Genomic DNA, 18,643 nt, shown 5'->3' on the forward strand with positions numbered 1-18,643 from the left:
AGCAGAAACTCCAGGCCATCCCTGCTGTTGATTGTTTGACTGACAGGCCAGTGGCCCAGGAGAGCATCCCCGAGGAAGGGGTCGTACTTACCCCTCGACAGAGAAATGGATGTGTTCATGCGTGCATCACGCAGTGAGTTTTGTTTGTTTGCCGCTTCAGCTCATGTGTGAGGAAAACAGGCAGAAGGGGCTTTGCAATAAGACAATGGGAAGAGAATCTGTCCAAATGTGCAGAGAGAAATGAGGGAGGGGAGAGAGGAGGTGGAAAGAGAGAGAGAGAACGAGAGAGAGAGAGAGATCGAGAACGACAATATGTCCTATCCAGGTGGGTCACATTCAGAATTCAAGGAAATGGTAGATTTTTGAATTGCGTTCACAGTATCTTTAGAAGTAAGAAGATTAAATTTTATTTAGATTTTAAATAGGTATCTTAAAATCTATCCCAAAGCCAGGAGTATTGGCACACATCTGTAGTTTTAATACCTAGGAGACTGAGGAAGGATTGAGAGATCAAGGCTAGTCTGGTTTATAAGGGGGATATGATCTTAAAAATAAATAAATAAAAATAATATATATTTCAGTTTTGTTCTTGGATGCCCCTTCCCTACCAGTTGATTAACACTTGAGTTTATATGTTGCTGAAATCTGCTTATTTCAATATGAAATCGATGTTTGCTTATTCTGTCCATTTTTTTATCCTTTTTTGTAAAGAAACTTGAGGAAAATTACCTCCTTGGTTAGGGATGTTACCTTGTTTACATGGGGATAATCCCCACTTGCTACAGTTTCCTCTGGTCGTCAGCCCATTTTTCATTTCAGATCTGTAATTTTAAAACAATTCCCACCACTGTCAGCACCGTGACACAGATCTTTATCTGCGCCCGGTTTACAGTTACTCTTGATATTATTTGTAATTGAAAAGAATTTATTAATGTGCTTATTTCAAAAACTCTGACAGAGAAGCAAAACGTACAACGCAAGGACAAATGGCGAGTTTTACATTTTAGCACATTGTATGGACGTGTTTTTCAGGTTCTGGGTCAGCTGAAACAATTTGGGCTGCAAACACACATCTGATAGGCAAAACTGAGAGCGTTCCTCGTCTGTGCAGTGACCTGCTTTATCATGGGTATGAATATTCATTTTGCAAGCAGATGATTCTTAGAGCTAACTGTCCAGATTTTCTGGTGTAAGTTGTACAAGCTGTGGAAGTCCTTTCTGGATTTAACGGCGTTGTATGTCAGTGTCTGGCACACTTTGTGTGGGGATTTACTCTGAGACTGAAACTGGGTATAGCCTTGTCCTTCTGAAGGAGCACATTTCATCTCTGAAGCGTCTGGAATCCCTAGCTCCAAAGCTTCCTGTTGCAGTTTTCCAGGACCCTTGTTCGCAAGGACGACAGTTCCCATCAGTCAGAGTTGTCAATAATTACGCCCGCCACGGTGGTGATAATGGTTCTTCAACAGTACATTTTGTTGTTTTTGTTGTTAAAATGCCTATCTGATGGGTATCTGGTTCTGGATAAGACAGAAGAGAGCATTAGAAATGTTCAATTTTCTGCTTCTGCAGGAGAAGCAGAGCTGCCTGCCTCCCTGGGGCTGCATCTCAGCATGCTTATAGTACAAGTCAAAGACCAGAGGTGTCTCTTTCTGCATTAGGTCTGAAGAACACCACCCTCCCTTTTCTCCTCGTCCTGTGCCCTCGGAGAACAGAAAATGTCTATGTCTTACCAACTTCCCAGGGATGAGATTGGAAAGGGGGAATGGAAAACCAAAAAGTAACCAGCCAAGACCCATTGTTAGAAATATTCTAGGGAGAATTCCAAAGTCCTATCTTTCAACTTAATCATCCATCTTAATTTGTATAACTTAATTTCTTTTCCATTTTACCTAAAATGCCTATATGATTTTTTTTCCCTGATTTCCTGGGCAGTTGTGGGATTTAAGCTGCTGAAAACATATGTTTTCTGAATTTCACCATTTATGAAGAAATACAGGAATGTGGCCCCTTCCTTTTGTGACCCAAAGTGGACGGAGCACTTAAGACATACTGAATGAGTTATTAACTGTATTTTACTGAATCCGGAACACTATCTGAATATGTGTACTTGTGGTCATGTGTGCTCGATGGGGGTGGTTATAGAAATTGCTGAGTCACACCCACAGGGGAGCGGTGTGAACGACTGTCATCACTGAGCAAAGCAACAGCCTTGCACTTCATCCAGAGCTCTGCTGCTTAGCCTAATTCGGTTGCCTTGAAAAGCGGGGCAACAAAGGACACAGAGCCCATGCGTTTCCGGATTAAAATAGGACCCTGGCTAAGACTGGCCAGAAAGAGTGGATCTCCCTGCCTAGAATAGGAATGCCTAACTTAGCCCACGTAAGCGTGACCCCTTTGCATGCAACTTCATCAGGACAGACCTGGTTTCATTCATTCACTAAGTCATTCATTCAGAAAGGGGGTGAGCCTCACCCACCATCCCTGTACAACTCCATCAGTGAGTCAGCAGACATGGTTCTTGTCTTTGGAGGTGGGGGTGGGAAGGAGGGGTAGGGAGGAGGCAGGATTGTTTCATATGGTCATTTAGCTAAAACTCATTAAAACCGTCTTCTATAATTTAAGCAAGCTCTCCGTCTTACGTGTTTATGCAACAGAACTGAGAATTTACATGATTTATCTCATAGCATAAAACACTAGAATCCCAGTTCAACCGAGCCAGGCGTCTCATAAACGACCGACCGACACACTGCATTCAGTCTCACGCCAACTTGGGAAGCCCGTGTGTCTTACCATGTCTTACAATGAACACACTCATAAGTCTTACAGATATTTTACTGATTCGTGTTTATGTAAGGAAAATATTCTAAAACACATAAATGTGTAGAAAGGCATACTAAAAATGTTCGGCAAACTCTGTTGAAAATGTCTACAGTTGACTCTGCAGCTGGGTAATGGAGTAACTGAATTTATGTCCATGTGAAGGAAAGATAGGAAGGTGGGGTGAGGGAGAGAGAGGGAAAGAGAGAGAGAGAGAGAGAGAGAGAGAGAGAGAGAGAGAGAGAGAGAAACTGAGCAAGCGCACTAGAGAGTCAGAGCCAGACAGATACACTTCTTAATTGGAGGTGGTTGTTAATTTGGGTAATAGACAATTCCAGGTACATCTCTGGTTCCTTCCTCGTTAGCTAAATCATTATTCACGTCAGCAATTCATAAAGTTTGAAGCTTGTGTCAGAAACTCATAAATGTTGTGAGCCTCCGCCGTACTTTAAATCTTTCACTGTGGGTGGGGGGTGGGGGGAAGGCTGTGTGTGCCCCTGGCAGAAGGATATTGCTGAACGACGGCAGATGTGCGGAACAGACTTCCACATCCAAGGCTCACCCCAGAGGAGGCATGTTTCTTCTTTTTCTCTCCTTCCTTTTCCTTTTCTTTCTCCTTTTTTTCTGTTTGCTTTTTTTTTTTTTTGGTAACAGGGCCTTAGCATGGCCTCACATCCCTGGCCCGTTTTCATTTTTGTTCCTTTGTTTATTTGTGTTTTAGAGATAGGGTCACACTAAGTCATCTGGGTTGGCCTTGAATATAAAGCACAGGCAGGTATGAACTCTGGAATACCAAGGATCCCAGGGCTACACCATCCGTTCCCGCTTGGAAGAGGTGCTGCCCCCAAACGCCAGTCATGAAGTAACAAGAGCTGATGTTGACCTTCACATGACCGTGGTGTAGATGTGATGGGTTTTCATGTGTGGAGTGGGGCTTGGGGTAAGACCATCAAACACTCCCCCTGGCTGTCGTATCAGCCGTGGCATTGTGTCCAGAAGGTGTGATTTCTCTGAGCTTGGTTTACAAGTGTGGAGTGAGGGAATTTGCATGGTGTGCATATGGAAAACGCCCGACCACCACCGGTCAAGGGCTTTCCCCTCACCGTCCCCAGCACACTCTGCCCTACTCCGCTCCTCTCTGCTGCAGTCACTCTTCCCCTACTCTGACCCATTTGCCAGACCCAGGTCTCTCTCTGTCACAGAATGCTCTTCCCTCTGTCAGCCCAAAGAAGGTGATTGTCACTGCTTTGCACGGAATTAGCAATTTGCCTGATACATCTTCCATTGCCCACATAAATTTGATTGTATTATTTTTGATGACAAAGAGGAGTCTTTTTTTTTAATTGGTTATTCCTACATGTAAGTGCCTCATTGCCCCTCTCAGAATACCTTGCCACTTTGACCCCACATTAAAGAGGGAGGATACATAAGGTGTTTGTAGTGATATTTCATTTGCATTTTAATAAATAAAGCTTGCCTGAGGTTCAGAGTGTAAAACAGCTTCACTGGTCAGCCTTACAGACCAGCCAGGTGTGCCACACACCTTTAATCCCAGGAGCCACACTAGTTCTCCATAGAAACCAGGAGGTAGTGGTGCATGCCTTTAATCCCAGCACTGGAGATGAATATAAAAACCGGAGGAGACAGCTCTCAGTCTCAGTCACATACTGAGATTCCTGGAGGCAAGATTGTCATTTGGGACTGAGGTAGAGAGGTAAGAGCCAGTGGCTGGTTGTTTTGCTTTTCTGATCTTCAGGTTGAACCTCAATTTCTGTCTCTGGATTTGTATTAACCATGCTACAGGCATATTGTCACAGGCACATGGTCAGCACACAGCAGCTCCCTGGGAGAGCAGGGACAGTTACAGGCACCCGTCCGTTATACAGTTCACTTAGTGGTGTATTCCCAGGCCTGAGTGCACTCTTCGCAGTACACTCTTCAAATTCTTTCCAGCATGTTCTGTTTATAATTTTTCAAGTCTTTTTTTTTTTTTTTTTTTTTTTGCTAGAGTACGGAATTGCCTTCTCTCCCAAGCACATCTTTCCCTCTTTCCCGGTTGATGCTGGAAGATTCTAGCAAATGTCCTCCGCGCCTGTGTTGCCTCCTTTACCTCAAACATGTCTGCACGGGGAAAAGATAATTCCTTCATTAAATAAAAACTGTTCCTCTGCCTTAATCTCTCAAGTGACGCTAAAAAATTTCTTCTCTGTCCTCGCTGTTTTGTTTTGTTCACACGGTTTTCTCTGACTGATTTCGGTACCGGAAATGCCCTTTCCCAAGTGGGAGCTGTCTGTGGCGTATCCAAACATTCAGGTCCATCACAGCCCTGAAGGGCAGGGAAGCTGGCCACGGGTGGGGCTAGCTCACTGTAGGAAGTGGCGCTCCTCTGTCTGCACCCTTCACTCTGAGGGTGAGAAAAGCTGCTCCTGTTGCTCGCTCACTGGCTCCTTTAAGCAAAACCAAAAATCTGAACTGGAAATAAGTTCAAGGCAGAATAAACGTGGGTCTATCTCAGACAGGCAACGCAAGGGAAAGGATGGATGAGAGGCTAGGTAGGCTATGCCACGCTGTTCTCTGTGGGTAAAGAGCAGACGTATACAGGCCATAACTTGACACGCAGATACACTGATATACATTTAATGCTAAACTATCCATTTTCAAGGTAGAATATAATACACGAAACGTTGCCTTAATAGTGTTATTTACCCCCTGTTGTTGAAGACCCGGGGGGGGGGGGGAACGGATTTCACTGATCTATGCTGCTTCATTTAAATTTAGATTTAGTTCATGGCAGAAAAAATAAAGTGAATTTTCAAATGTGTACTCCCTCCAGTAGCCACCACACAGAAAGAGATCAATGAAGCCACGTGTTAGTAAATGACGTAAATACTTAGCAAACATAGATCCCACAGAGGTCAGGCCCTGGTGAAGGGACCCTCTGTCCTCTAAACAAGTGGAGCATATTACGTCTGATCTGTGCTGAGTGTTTCCGCTTTGGGTGAGGTTTTTGGTGCCGTTGATGTGAGTCACCAACGCAAATACCCATCTTTTTTGTTGTTGTTGCTCTGTGCGTTGGGGAAAGCAGGCTGTAACCAGCTCACAAGCGTCTGCATCCCCTGCGGGTCGTCCTTGCAAAGCCCTTAGCGCCATCTAGTGTCCAAGCGAGGTATGAGACGTGGGAGAGGTGGGGAAGCCACTGGATTTCTCTGCTCATGGCAGTGAGTTAGCAGAGAGAACAGGGGGCTTCTGCGTCTTTACTTCATATACCACTGAATCCTGAAAATGTTAGCTTCTTCTCAAATCCAGGGTGCTTCCAATTAAATGCTTTACATTCTTGTGGGACTGTGTCCAATACCGTTAGCTCTCACTGCAGATACTCATAGCTGCGTTATTTCCCACGTAAAGACGGCCAGTGCGTAAACCATGCGCCCTCTGAGCTGTCTCCTGACCTGTGTGAAAACAAGCATGCTCTCCCAGTCGAGCCTTTCCCTAGCAAGAGACGCAGCAGTAACATTCCCTCCACATCGCTGATTCTTCTCTCGTTTCTTTTCAGATTGTCTACAAAGCCTGGCTCTGCTCCCAGTATTTTGAAGTCACACAGTTTAACTGCAGAAAGACGATTCCATGCAAGCAATATTGTTTGGAGGTGCAGACCAGGTGTCCGTTCATATTGCCCGACAACGACGAAGTCATCTACGGAGGCCTCTCAAGCTTCATCTGCACAGGTACGGCTGGGGGCGGGGACTTGCTTTGGTCTCCATCCATCTGTGGCTTCCTTTGGCTCACATAACCTGGAGCCCGCATAAATGTGTTTTTACGTGGCCTCTCTTCTAGAAGCACAGAAAAACTTCCCAAACTGACCTAAACAGGGTCAACCTCTCCACCACACATCAACCCTCCAGCTGTGACTCTCTGTGGCGGTCCCATGAGGATAGCTGCAGGGGGAACATACTTACATGGTTCCTGTGTGCGTGTGTGTGTGTGTGTGTGTGTGCGTGTGTGAGTGTGTGTGTGATGAGGTCCGTCACCATATCTTAATCGGTATTGAGAACAAAAAGAAATGTCAATCTGGGTCACATGTGTGCATATTTGTTCGTAAGAGCCCCAGGCAGGTGATCTCTGTATTTTCTGCATTTTATATTTGTACTTCTCGGACCAGGAAGGATGTCAACACCAACACGTGTCTCTGGAAACTCATGAGCATTACGTAGATGAGGCGGACATGGAATCCAAGGTCAACAATCAGAGCTGTCTCCACCTGAAACAGCTTGGTGATGAGGACAATGCCCTCACTAGAACACGGTCCCCCCTGAGTTCCTTACATACTCTCAGAAGAGGAGGGACAGCCCAATTTTCTAAACTATTTGTCTTGATTTATCTCCTGCTTAATGTTTGAGTTTTGAACATAAAAATAGTCTGGGGAAACCAGAACGTTCTCTTTGTATTTGGGCTTTCAAACATTCCCCTGAACAGTGGAAGAAAGAGAAAGATAGGTGTGTACAGGCAGGTACCTGCTGCTTGTCCTGACTACCTGGAACTCAGTCCCCGGGGCCAAGACAGCAGAAGGAGAGAGTCCACCCCTTCACGTTGTCCTCTGATCATACATGTAGGCACACACAAAATTAATTTTAAAATAAACAAATATAATAAAAAATAAGAGGCTGGAGAGAAGGCTGAGAGGTTAAGAGCACTTGTTCTTGCAGAAGACCTGGGGTTGCTTCCCAACAACCCTCTGTAACTCCAGTGCCAGGGGATCTAATGCCCCCTTCTGACATCTACAGGCATCAGGCATGCATACAGCACACAGACATACATGTAGGCAAACCACTAATATACATAGCATAACATAAATACATCTAAAAATAAATAAAATCAAACAATGACAAGTCGATATGCTCATTATGACAACATATCAGGTGGTTCTCAGGTCGCCTCTGTCCAGTGTAATGAACCACCAAGACAGAGTCAGTGCCCTGAGAGCCTTCCCTGGGTGACAGAAGTGTGTGTGTCCCATCATACAACCTGGCAATATCGGTCCCCAGCCCAGGACTCTGCACATGCTGAGAGGATGTGGATGAGGGAGCATACAAATTTGGCAGTAACAGGCAAGAGAGAGAGTGGTACCTTAGCTCCTTCCCTCACATCATGCAACCCTTCCCTGGTATGCTCAGCAGATTTCACCAGGAGCTCATGAAGACGAAAGCCCAGAGAAGGTTCGGGGTTCATGTGTTGACCTATCATCTCCCGTAATTCACGTGTGTAGCGTTCTTTGCTCTGGACACTTTCAAGCTATTGGGATGCAAAGGCAGTCACAGGTTTCTTCTGCACCAAAAGGTCTTGTGTACAGCTTGCATTTATAGTTGTTAGGGGTTTTGTAAAGTCTTCTGGTTTGTAGCTGTAGAGATATAGACATCACTAAGGAAAGGTAAAAGAGAGAAATCTGTCATTGGCCTAGAAGAACGCTGGCTCCTTGGAGGCCTTTGGAGTTGTGTGGCGCTGAGCGCTCAGAGGCCTCTCTGCTGTTTGCTTTCCGTCAGCCTTGGGACCTTACATCACTAAGCTCAGAATGCTACAGTTAGCTTCCCAGGCACAGCACTGAAATCCTGTGAGCTCATACAACAGGAAGAACCGTGGCTCTCTTCTGGGGTGGAACAAGGCTCTGGCAGAAACTCTGTGTCCAGGCTGATCACTGGCACCTGTCATCCCATCTGAGGTTGCAGAGTCACTGCAAGACCTTATACTAAAACACGTATGATCCTCCTTGCCTCCTGGCCAGATGAGTATGACTAAAACCAGACTCCACTTCTGGAAAATCAAGACAGCCAGGCAGACCTCTGCTGAAGCTCACAGCGCCCAGGCCAGACTTGCTTCTGGAAGAGCGGGGGCCTGCTGGATGGAGCTCAGGGCTCTCTGCCCAATTGCTGTGTAAATGCTTCCTAAGATCCTGTTGAAGATCCACACAGACCCACACACACCTTGGAGTGCGTGTGAACCAGCCATACTCCTCTCTGTGTAGTGAATGAAAGTTCTTGTAAAGTTAGGAGGGAGTGGGCTCAAAAGAGAAGTCAGGTGTAACCTCTTTAACGTGGCTACTGGTAAGCCAAGGCAGCCTGGTTGGCTTCTCACGGTAGGCACACAGGCACACATGCAGCACAGAGCCCACAGCAAGCACTTAACAGTCTATAAAATAACACAGAATAACAACAAAAACCCACCATCTAAGTCAGGACGGTTGCTCCTTTGTTATGACTTGTGAAAACAAAGTGGTGAATGTGAACAGGGGGTGCTTGTTTGTTTCCCGGCCACCCTAACCCAAATAATCACATGGAAGCTATATTAATTTCAACACTGTTTGGTCTATTAGCTCAGGCTTCTTATTAAGTAACTTTTACATTTTAAATTAACCCATTTCTATTAATCTGTGTATCGCCATGAGGCTGTGACCTACTGGTAAGATCCCAGTTTGTCCTTCCACTCAACAGCTACATGGTATCTCCTTGACTCTGTCTACTCTCTCTCTTCTCTCTCTGGAAGATATATCTTCCAGCCTGGCTATATTCTGCCCTGCCATAGGCCAAAGCAGCTTTATTCATTAACCAATAAAAGCAACATATAGACAGAAGGACCTCCCACATCAAGTGAATAAGGTCATTTATCATTAAGTTTTGAAAGAGTCTAAGTCAATGGTTCACAATCTATGGGTTGTGACCCCTTTTGGGGTGTCACACATTAGATATTTACATTATGATTCATAACAGTAGCAACATCACAGTTTGAAGTAGCAGCGGAAACAACGTTATGGTTTGGGGCCAGCACAGTATGAGGAACTACTTTAAGAGGTCACAGCATTAGGAAGGTAGCGAGCCACTGCTCTAAGATCTGTTCACAAGATGCTGCTCAAAGCTGGCACTGTTATTAATCTAAGAGCCTGAGACTAGACAGATCATAGACCCTGGAAGAACCTACTGCCCTCACTCTGATAAACAAGCATGTGTTCAAGTCCGAATGAGTGATCCACAGAGCCACACATTCGTGTGCCTCTCAGCCCTCCCCAGAGAAACTTTCGCTTGCAGTAGACGGTGGCTAACAACTGGTGGAGGTGCAGAGAACAAGAAACCAGGGAGACCTCAGCCCTAAATGTGGCATCCGCATGACATCCCCTCCTCCCAGGGCTTGGGATGACCGCGGAAGAGGCGGAAGGATCTTGAGAACCAGAGTCAGCACACGAGTCTGGGGAAAGAATGGGTTGGAGGTGAGGGGCCAGGGGACAGAAGCTGTACATAGTAGCTCAACTTTTGTCACATCGTGCACAAGAAACGTCACGCCCAAACCAAGCAAAAGTAGAGCATGCTGGGGGGAGGTGGACCTGAAGTCCTTGTCTGGGTGAGTGACTATTGGTGGTTGATCGCTGCTGGGAGAGGGAGGACCAGTTTTCTTTAGAGAGTGTCCCCTGGTTAGTCGACCATACTCCAGGGGGAAACTATACACCAGGGAATCTATGGGCAACAGACTAGATTGGGANACCAGGGAATCTAGGGGCAGCGGGCGAGAGTGAGGGGGGGAGAGAGAGAGAGAGAGAGAGAGAGAGAGAGAGAGAGAGAGAGAGAGAGCCCAAAGCTGAGTGGGTAGGAGGAGAAATATTTGGGTGGAGCTAGTAGAGGGAGCTGATGTGGTCAGAATATGTTAGCAAATTTTTCAAATAACTAAAAAGAATGAGAAAAATTAAAAGAAAAAGGAAGGGGGAAAAGGAATACTGGAATTTCTTCGAGTTCCACAGATTTAGTGAGAATGGTTTGCTGTGGCTTCTCTCAGGTGGAGAACTTCTCCATAACACTGAGAACCACATGTGGTTCCTGCTGGGTGCTGCAGAGGGGCCAGTTCTGTTTAGGGGTGTGGTAACCCAGACTTCAGTGGAACCCATTAGTTCCCTTAGACACAGGTGGACGCTTCTGACTCCTTTAACCACAAACACAGTATAGCTCAGGCCCAGGGCTGGTAAAATCTTGGTAGTTTCAAATCACAAATTTTCTCAAAGCAACCATGAAGTTCAATTCATCACTGAATTAATTTAGAATTAAACTCAACATTTCAGCCCATTGCTTCCTTTGTTTCTTGGAGCGCAGGCTAACTCTAGCTCTTTCTGTAACTGAGGGTGACTGATCTCAAATGCCCAATCCTCCTACCTCCATCTCCCAAGTACTTAAGTAACAGGAACTCAGTGCCTGATTTCCAAAGCACTGGGGATCAAAGCAGAACCTGAAACATGTCTGGCTGCCTGAGCCTTGTCCCCTGCCATGGGGCATCTTCCTTACAAAACTTAACCATATCCTGAACGTTAGCTCTCAGAGGTGGTGTTGTGATCATCAGTAGAATAACCTGACCCTTGTTAAGCCAGAGACCTATTAAAGAGTAGAGCAAACTGTCCACGGTGCTAGAGCATCTGACGCGGGAGCCGAGCTCACCGCCCCCACGTGTTCTGCCCACAGATCTAGTTGGCAAAAAGGGCTTCTGCCTGTGCTTAATTCTGCTTCGGAGAAAGGGGGGTGACGAACTGAGATGCCTGTTGGTTTTTCCATTGAGGAACAGAAGTGACACGGCAGGAGGAGCGTTTGAGAGGTAATTAGAAGTTGCGGGTGTTGTCAGGGCAGACTGTCAGTCAGTGCCGGGGTGCTTGAGTTGCGGTCCCTCGCAGTTAGTTCCGCGCAGGCCCCCATCACATGCTGCCCTGTAAGGGTCTCCGTCTGCAGGGCAGGGGCGGTGACCAAGGTCTCACCACCCAGTCTCCACCGTAGTAACTATGGTATTTCCCTCCCAGGCCTCCCTCACAGGCCCAGGGCTCCCAGAGCAATCCTCGATTGCTTATGGGTAATAGGGAGCTGAGATTAAGGAGACAGAAACGGTAGAGTGTGCCAAAGCTGTGGGTGCCATGGTAACAAACATGGGAAATTACCCTTTGATTGATGGATAAAGTAGGCCTGATGTCATTTGCTGCTCCAAATTCGCAAGAACAAAAGTAGAAGTTGGTCCGTTGGGGGTTACTGACAACGAAGATAAAACATATTTTGAGAATTCCGTGTAAATTCTGCATCCCATTCTTTTAGCTGTGACAAGGATAGGGTTATGTTTCTGCCTCTGGGGAAAACACCGTAGGATGCTTTGTTCCAGCCTTGCTGGGTGAATTAGCTGAGGCGGTGGATGGCGCAGCCTCGCGGCGGGTACGCGCTACTGCAGGACATCTGAAATCTGGCACAGGAAAAAGCAATTCTCTCTCTCCCCCTCCCCTTTCTCCCCCTACCTCTGTGTGTGTGCGTGTGTGTGTCTTTCTGTCTCTCTGTCGTTGTCTTTCTGTCTTTCTGTCTCTGTCTGTCTCTCTGTCTCTCTCTCTCACACACACATGTGGTCAAGATTAGAAAGGAGTGGAGTCTTTAAAAATATTTTTAAACGTGTTCTCATCACAGTATTGTAGTAGAGAAGCAGGCTTTCCATATATTTTCATATCGATGTCTCAGCCACTTTCTCTTTCCACAGTTAAACTGTATGTGAGTATGTTCAAGTATTGTTTTTCCAAATTCAATTCTTTGGGTGGAGTAGGGTGAAGGAAAGTCCAGTTATTTATAGCAGGCAAAAAAAATAAATAAATCTCAGTAATTTTATGATCCTTGAAGTCAAGAGACAAATTTAAGGAGATTAGTTTTGCCAGAATAAAATACGGAGAAAAGATAACAGGCCACGGAATTAAATGTACGGCATGTAAGAAAGGGCACCTTCCTTCACTTCGAACCCCTTCCTGTAGAACCTGGTGTTTGCAGGTTTCCTGTACCCCAAGTTCAGATCCTTCCTACCCCCAGTTGCTTTTGTTCTCTACCATCAAGCGTCTGCCTCTGGCAAGGGTTCCTGTCATGGGGAACAGAATTTAGTATGTCTAGATTCTCCAGAGGCCATGGAAATGCATCCTGACTGTAAGTCTCCCTTCTTTGTACAATCAGTGAACGTCACTAAGCCCACAGAATGAATACTCAGACAGAAGATTCCCCCTCAGACAGACAAACACCCCCAGTCCCATCCGAGGGTAGCAGGGAGATGACTGACTTGCTGAAGACGCTGGGGATTTCCCACTTGTCTGAGTGAAGAGTGGGGAGCACGGCCTGAGATCCATCCCGGGTGCTGACAAAGAGCCTGAAGGAGCTTGTGGGCACACTCCCATCATTCGGGGTTTGTGGGTGGCAGGGTGCTACCCTCCACAAACCTGCTGTTCTCTGACACATCTCCAGAGAACCTTCTGTTTCGCATCCTACGGCTTGCAGGATCTAAGAGGAGATGTCAACTGGTGTAGACCAGGACAGCTGAGGAAGTTGAGCCTGGAGCACGGGTGGGGACTGGTGTTGAGCTGGTCCCAGGAGGAATCCAAGCTGAATCACAGGTTTTAGAACTCACTGTTCTGGTCATCAAGGCTGCATTTGGAGCAATGCAGGGGCATGTATAGAGAACACTGGTTGGTACCCTTTAGGAGGCTTTCCTGACATCACAACTCAACTGTCTTTGAACCAGTCAAGGAGCTAACAGTCTGCTTCTGGATCCATGTGCACTCATGAGGGGACTCTAGAAGGAGCTAGCTCTGTTGAGCTGGAGTGTCGGATATGTGGAATTTCAGATTAGGTAAGAAAATTTAGCAAAGCCAGGTCGACCAGAGCAGGAGGACAGTAATCCCTTGGCCCAGCTGCCTGTCTCACCTGCACTGGAGACATCTTTATGAAGATCATCCCCTGCTCTGTAGCTGCTGCAGACTGAACTTGCTTGACCACAGCTCTTCTCCCCACCATTACAGACTCAACCACCATCAGAACAAGTCTGGCCACCCCACGGCTTCTTAAACTGTGGGATGCCTTGCTGAATTTGGGATCATGAAAAATCAGCAAGAGTGAAAGGTTTCCGACAGCAATCACCCCAAAATAATTCAAAGTGTGAAGTGAATTCTCAGTGTTTCTGTCGGGGCTCCCCAGAGTCCTGTTGTAATGTCAGTGATCACCCAGTAGGTGCACACCCTCCACTGAGTAGCGTCGACAAAAGCTGCCGAAAGCCCAGACTCACATCAGTGACTGCCGTATACTGTTAATTTTGCTGTCCTTATTGTATGACGTTTTCTGCTCTTATGGGGCCAGGATGGTTTAGTTACAGAAAGGAAAGAATAACTATTTTCTGCCATCATTTATCAACATACAAACCTCTAAGTTAGGTATATTTAGGGTTGCCTTGTTTCAGAACACTTGATCGCACAAATCGCTGTTTGAGTTACTGGCTTTAGTTTCATAAAACTTGCCAAAAGAGTTTCGACTTCAGATTAGGACAGGATTTCCATCCATTTCTGAAATGGTCTCAAACGTGGCTCTGTTTCTTTGTACCAAAGATTTATGCAAAGTGACATTTTCAGCATTGCGACTGTTAAATCAAAATATTGATCAGCTCTGGAAAATGTTGAAGACGCTGCATCCTGCAGCGTGAAACATTCACTCAAGATTCAAAAATAAGTAAGCACACCCATCTCACTAGCATGCCCACTGGTTTTCATCTTCTATGACTAGCAAAATTCAGTGTAGCTAAAGAAGAATCATAAAACAAATTTAGTTATGACTATTATCAACTATTATCAATAGTTCATAATCTTGAAATGTTTAGAATGAAGAGGGATCACAGATGGAAAGTTTAAAACTCCTTCTCTAGTCTGTTATAGCTTTTCCAAGTCTATTACTGCAAAAGCAAATAGTTAACAGTCATTGGTCCAGCATTCATGTCGTAAAGTGGGACAGGAACTGCCAGTCAGCTACCCTGGCACAAGCCCATGAGAAATGTCTCTGTTGTTTGACGAGCTCACAGAACTGGAAGCCCATGGCTCCCACCTCTCCCTTGCAGGGTTGGTACCACTCACAAACACCCCTCTGGCTCCTCACACCACACATCACAGCAAAGATGGATGCTACAAGTACTTTGTAGCATGGACCTTCCCCCCCCCCTTCTGTCCTTTCTTTTTCTTTCTTTTTTCCTTAATTTGGTTAAATAAAGACCAAGACTGTCTAGCTCTCTGTTCCTGGAAAAGCTGTGGTCAGATGTCTAGCTCTGCCAGCCAGATGGAGAGCGGGATTTTTCAGATCTCACCCTCTGTCTCTTGAGCACTTGATGGCTGTTGCTCCTATTTCCCCCTCCCCTGGACACACACACACACACACACACACACACACACACACGAGCACGTAGCTATATTCTTGTCATCAAAAGCCAGGCAAATCTTCTTATGTGTGTCACTAAATATGGCTATGACTCTAACTGACATTGTTCTATGCATTATAACGCTCATATAAAATAATAATTATAACAACATATAACTAATGCTTTTATTAAATTCTAATATATCATTCCCATTAATGAACCGCCATAAACAGGCTGCCCATGCATGTTCAAGCACTGCTGGGGCATAAATAAAAAAAATGATGATGACTGTATCATTTTTATATGCCTGCAGCTTAAATTGCTACATTTCACACAGAATCTAGGTAAATAAAGGAGGAAATGTTGGTTTTAAAATTAGTTTTAAATCTTAGACCTTGAGTTAAAATTTCAGCCCGACAAAACAAACAGCTATATGTGTGTGTGTGTATGGTGCATACATCCCTGAACTAAGTAGAACCTTATAAAAATCAAACACAGAAAGGGGCGTGAGTTCAGCGTAGGTGAGAGAGCAGCAGAACAGTCCCAACAGAAAGACGGCTTCGCAGATAGTCACACTGGGAGACATTAGAAGTGAGGGCTTCAGTGTGTGAGTCTTCGCAGGCACTGCTCAGAACTTAAGTATGTATTTCATAGGGGGGAGATTTGGGCACACACACACACACACACACACACACACACACACACACACACACACGGTGGGAAAACACTGTGAAGACAGCCAGTGACATGACAAGACCAGAGGCCTGGGGCCTGGAGGAATGACTCAGACAGCACTGTCTCCTTGCACTCAGCCCCAGATGAGACACAACAACCTCCTGTTCTTCCAGCCAGAAGAGGGGGAGTCAACAGCTGTGATATAAGCCCCCCCGCTGATAAGTCAGTGAGTAATGGGCTTGCAGCTTTGAAATAAAACAGATATTCAACATGGCTTACTCCAGAACAAATTCTACCCTTTACCTGAGGAAAAAAAAATTATAGGCTTCAAAAATTCAGCCAGATTAGAGGACAGGGAACAACAATGCCATTAGAGAAGCAAGGGTATCTGGGCCCTGGGGCAGAGACAACAGCAATGAGACCGGAATGAGTTGTGTTGCTGAACTCAGGACAAAGACATTGCAGATCTCTTTAAGCTGGGTAATAATGTGATCTCTGAAATCCCACAAACATCTTTTTGATGGCATTTAACAGCACAGTAAATCTGCAGAGTGGTGTGTGTGTGTGTGTGTGTGTGTGTGTGTGTGTGTGTGGTATCCAGAGACCCACTTGTCAGTCATCAGAATATTTTAGCCTTGAGCTTGAGAACCCTTCAGTGAAGAATGAGACAGACGCGAACAGTCCTCAAAAGCTCACCACTCTGAGCATTATACTGAGGACTGCTCAGAACCAAATCTTCTCTAAGGAACAATAGCTTTTTGAAGGCAGAAAAGTTGGAGAGAAAAGAAAGGAAAACAGAAAGCAATATAGCCACCCAGATTCTTAGTATGTTTTCATTTAGACTGAGAATTTGATATATGTATGCAATGACATGGGGTTATAGTCATCCACTCCATTTCCCTTCAGGCTTACCCAGAATTGCCCTCCTCCCCTACCCTAATCTCCTCTTCCTCCTCCTCTTCCTTTTCCTTGAGTGCTCCATCCACTAAGTCTGATGAGAGCTCTCTGTATGGGTCTCCATGGGAAGCCCACGAGGTTCTTACCTCTAGAACGCTTTGCTTTCCATTTGGAAATGTTCTCCCATCATTTTAGAATGCCTGCATATTTCATAGGCTTTTCCTGTGGTTCTGAAAGGAATTATAGTTTAATGGTTTTATAGAGTATAATATTTTTATTTTACTTTCCCTAAATCCATTCTATTTCCATGCATTTTAATTATTTTTTCAGAATTATATGTATAATATTTTATTCATATCATTTACATCTTTTCCTCTACTCCTTCTGTGCCTCTAACCCCTTAACTGATTATTTTCTTGTATGTCTTCCTGCTTTGGTAGTGAAATGCTTGCTGTCGTTGGACGTGATTTATACAAACAAATGTGTCAACATTCTTTTCTTCATCATGATTTTCTTTTTCTGGTTTTGAAGTATACTTTGCCTCTTTTCTCCTGGATTTTCACGTATTCGATAAGATTTTTGCTGAAAATGTTTAGTATTAGAGCACCATAATGATATTTTTGTATAGTTTTATAGCTCAGAAGTGTAGTCGGACTTTTTGTTGGGACCATGGGCTCCCCGGTGAGGATGCAGAAATGTATTAATTAAGAAAGCTCAGTCGGTAGCTTAGGCTTGTTTCTAGCTACCTCTTAGAACTTAAATTAACCCATATCTCTTAATCTGTGCTCTTTTATGTGATTTGGTTACCTTTACTTTATAATGCCCATGTTGCTTGCTCCGCATGCTCTAGCATGGTCTCCGCCTTCTTCTTCCCAGCATGCTCTCTGCCCTGTAAATCTTGCCTAGCTATTGGTCGTTCAGCTTTTTGTTAAACCAATCAGAGTGACACATCTTCACAGTATATAAAAGACTAGTTCACAACACAGAAACTTAACAAAATTATTCCCCGGGTAAAATTGAAGAGTGTGCAGATGGGTTTTTAGGAGCACTTAGAGGAGTTTCCATTTTGTTATTGTTTTGTTTTTTGAGACAAGGTTTTTCTGTGAAGCCCTGGCTGTCCTCAGACTCAGAGATCTGCCTGCCTCTGCCTCCCCAATGCTGGGATTAAAGACACGAGCCACCATCACAGAGTGAGTTTCCCATTCTTTAAGGCAGTCAGCAGAATTCAGTTCTCCCCCCTCCTGTGTATGCTTGCACGTGTGTACAGACACACACTCAAGTGTATATGCATGCCTGTGGAGGCCAGGGAACAATCTCAAGTATCATTCCCCACATGCTAGCCATCATGCATGTTTGAGACAGAGTTGCTCTCTATCCTGAGGTTTACCAGTAGACTAAACTGGCTGGCCAGGGTTCCCCGGGTATCCTCATATCTCCATGTCCCAAGCTTGCTGGTTACAGAGTCTGTGAACACACATAGCTTTTTACATAGGTTCGGGGGGTCAAACTCTAATGGTTGTGTTTGTAAGAAAAGGGCTTTAAGAACTGAACCTCTCTCCAGGCCCAGAATTCAGAGCCTGGATGGTGAGTGAAAAACAAACAAAATCGCATGAAATGGCTGTGCTAGCCAGGGTTTCTCATGGTATTAGTTAGTGTTCCTGTGGCTATGATGAAATACCATGACCAAAAACAAGGTGAGGAGGAAAGGGCTCATTCGGCTTGCACTTCTATATCTTAGTTCATGATTTAAAAGAAGTCAGAACACGAACTCAAACAGGCAGGAGCCTGGAGGCAGGAGCTAATGAGGCCACGGAGGGGTGCTACTTACTGGCTTGCTCTTCATGGCTTGTTTAGTTTGCTTTCTTATAGAACCCCAGGCCACCAGCTCGGGGATGACACCACCTACAGTGGGCTGGGCCCTCCCCCAACAATCACTAATTAAGAAAATGCCCCACAGCTGGATCTTATAAAAGCATTTTCTCAGTTAAAGTTCCCTCCTTTCAGATGACTCGACCTTGTGCCAAGTTGATGACACAAAACACGTAGGAGAACT

General features: G+C 45.2%; 1 protein-coding gene across 2 annotated transcripts in view; it reads left to right on the top strand.

Annotated features, from left to right (window-relative positions):
* Nalf1 (NALCN channel auxiliary factor 1) overlaps nucleotides 1-18,643 on the top strand; it is a 434,221-nt gene that overhangs the window by 401,079 nt on the left and 14,499 nt on the right. For both annotated transcript variants that reach the window (XM_050136864.1, XM_050136865.1), the window contains exon 2: nucleotides 6,371-6,542. In XM_050136864.1, the coding sequence (XP_049992821.1) occupies nucleotides 6,371-6,542 (172 nt within the window). The remainder of the gene's footprint in view (nucleotides 1-6,370; nucleotides 6,543-18,643) is intronic.

This window comes from Alexandromys fortis, unplaced genomic scaffold, assembly GCF_014885135.2.
Source record: "Alexandromys fortis isolate MF-2015 unplaced genomic scaffold, M_Fortis_MF-2015_v1.1 scaffold_3, whole genome shotgun sequence".
In the NCBI taxonomy this organism is placed as follows: domain Eukaryota; kingdom Metazoa; phylum Chordata; class Mammalia; order Rodentia; family Cricetidae; genus Alexandromys; species Alexandromys fortis.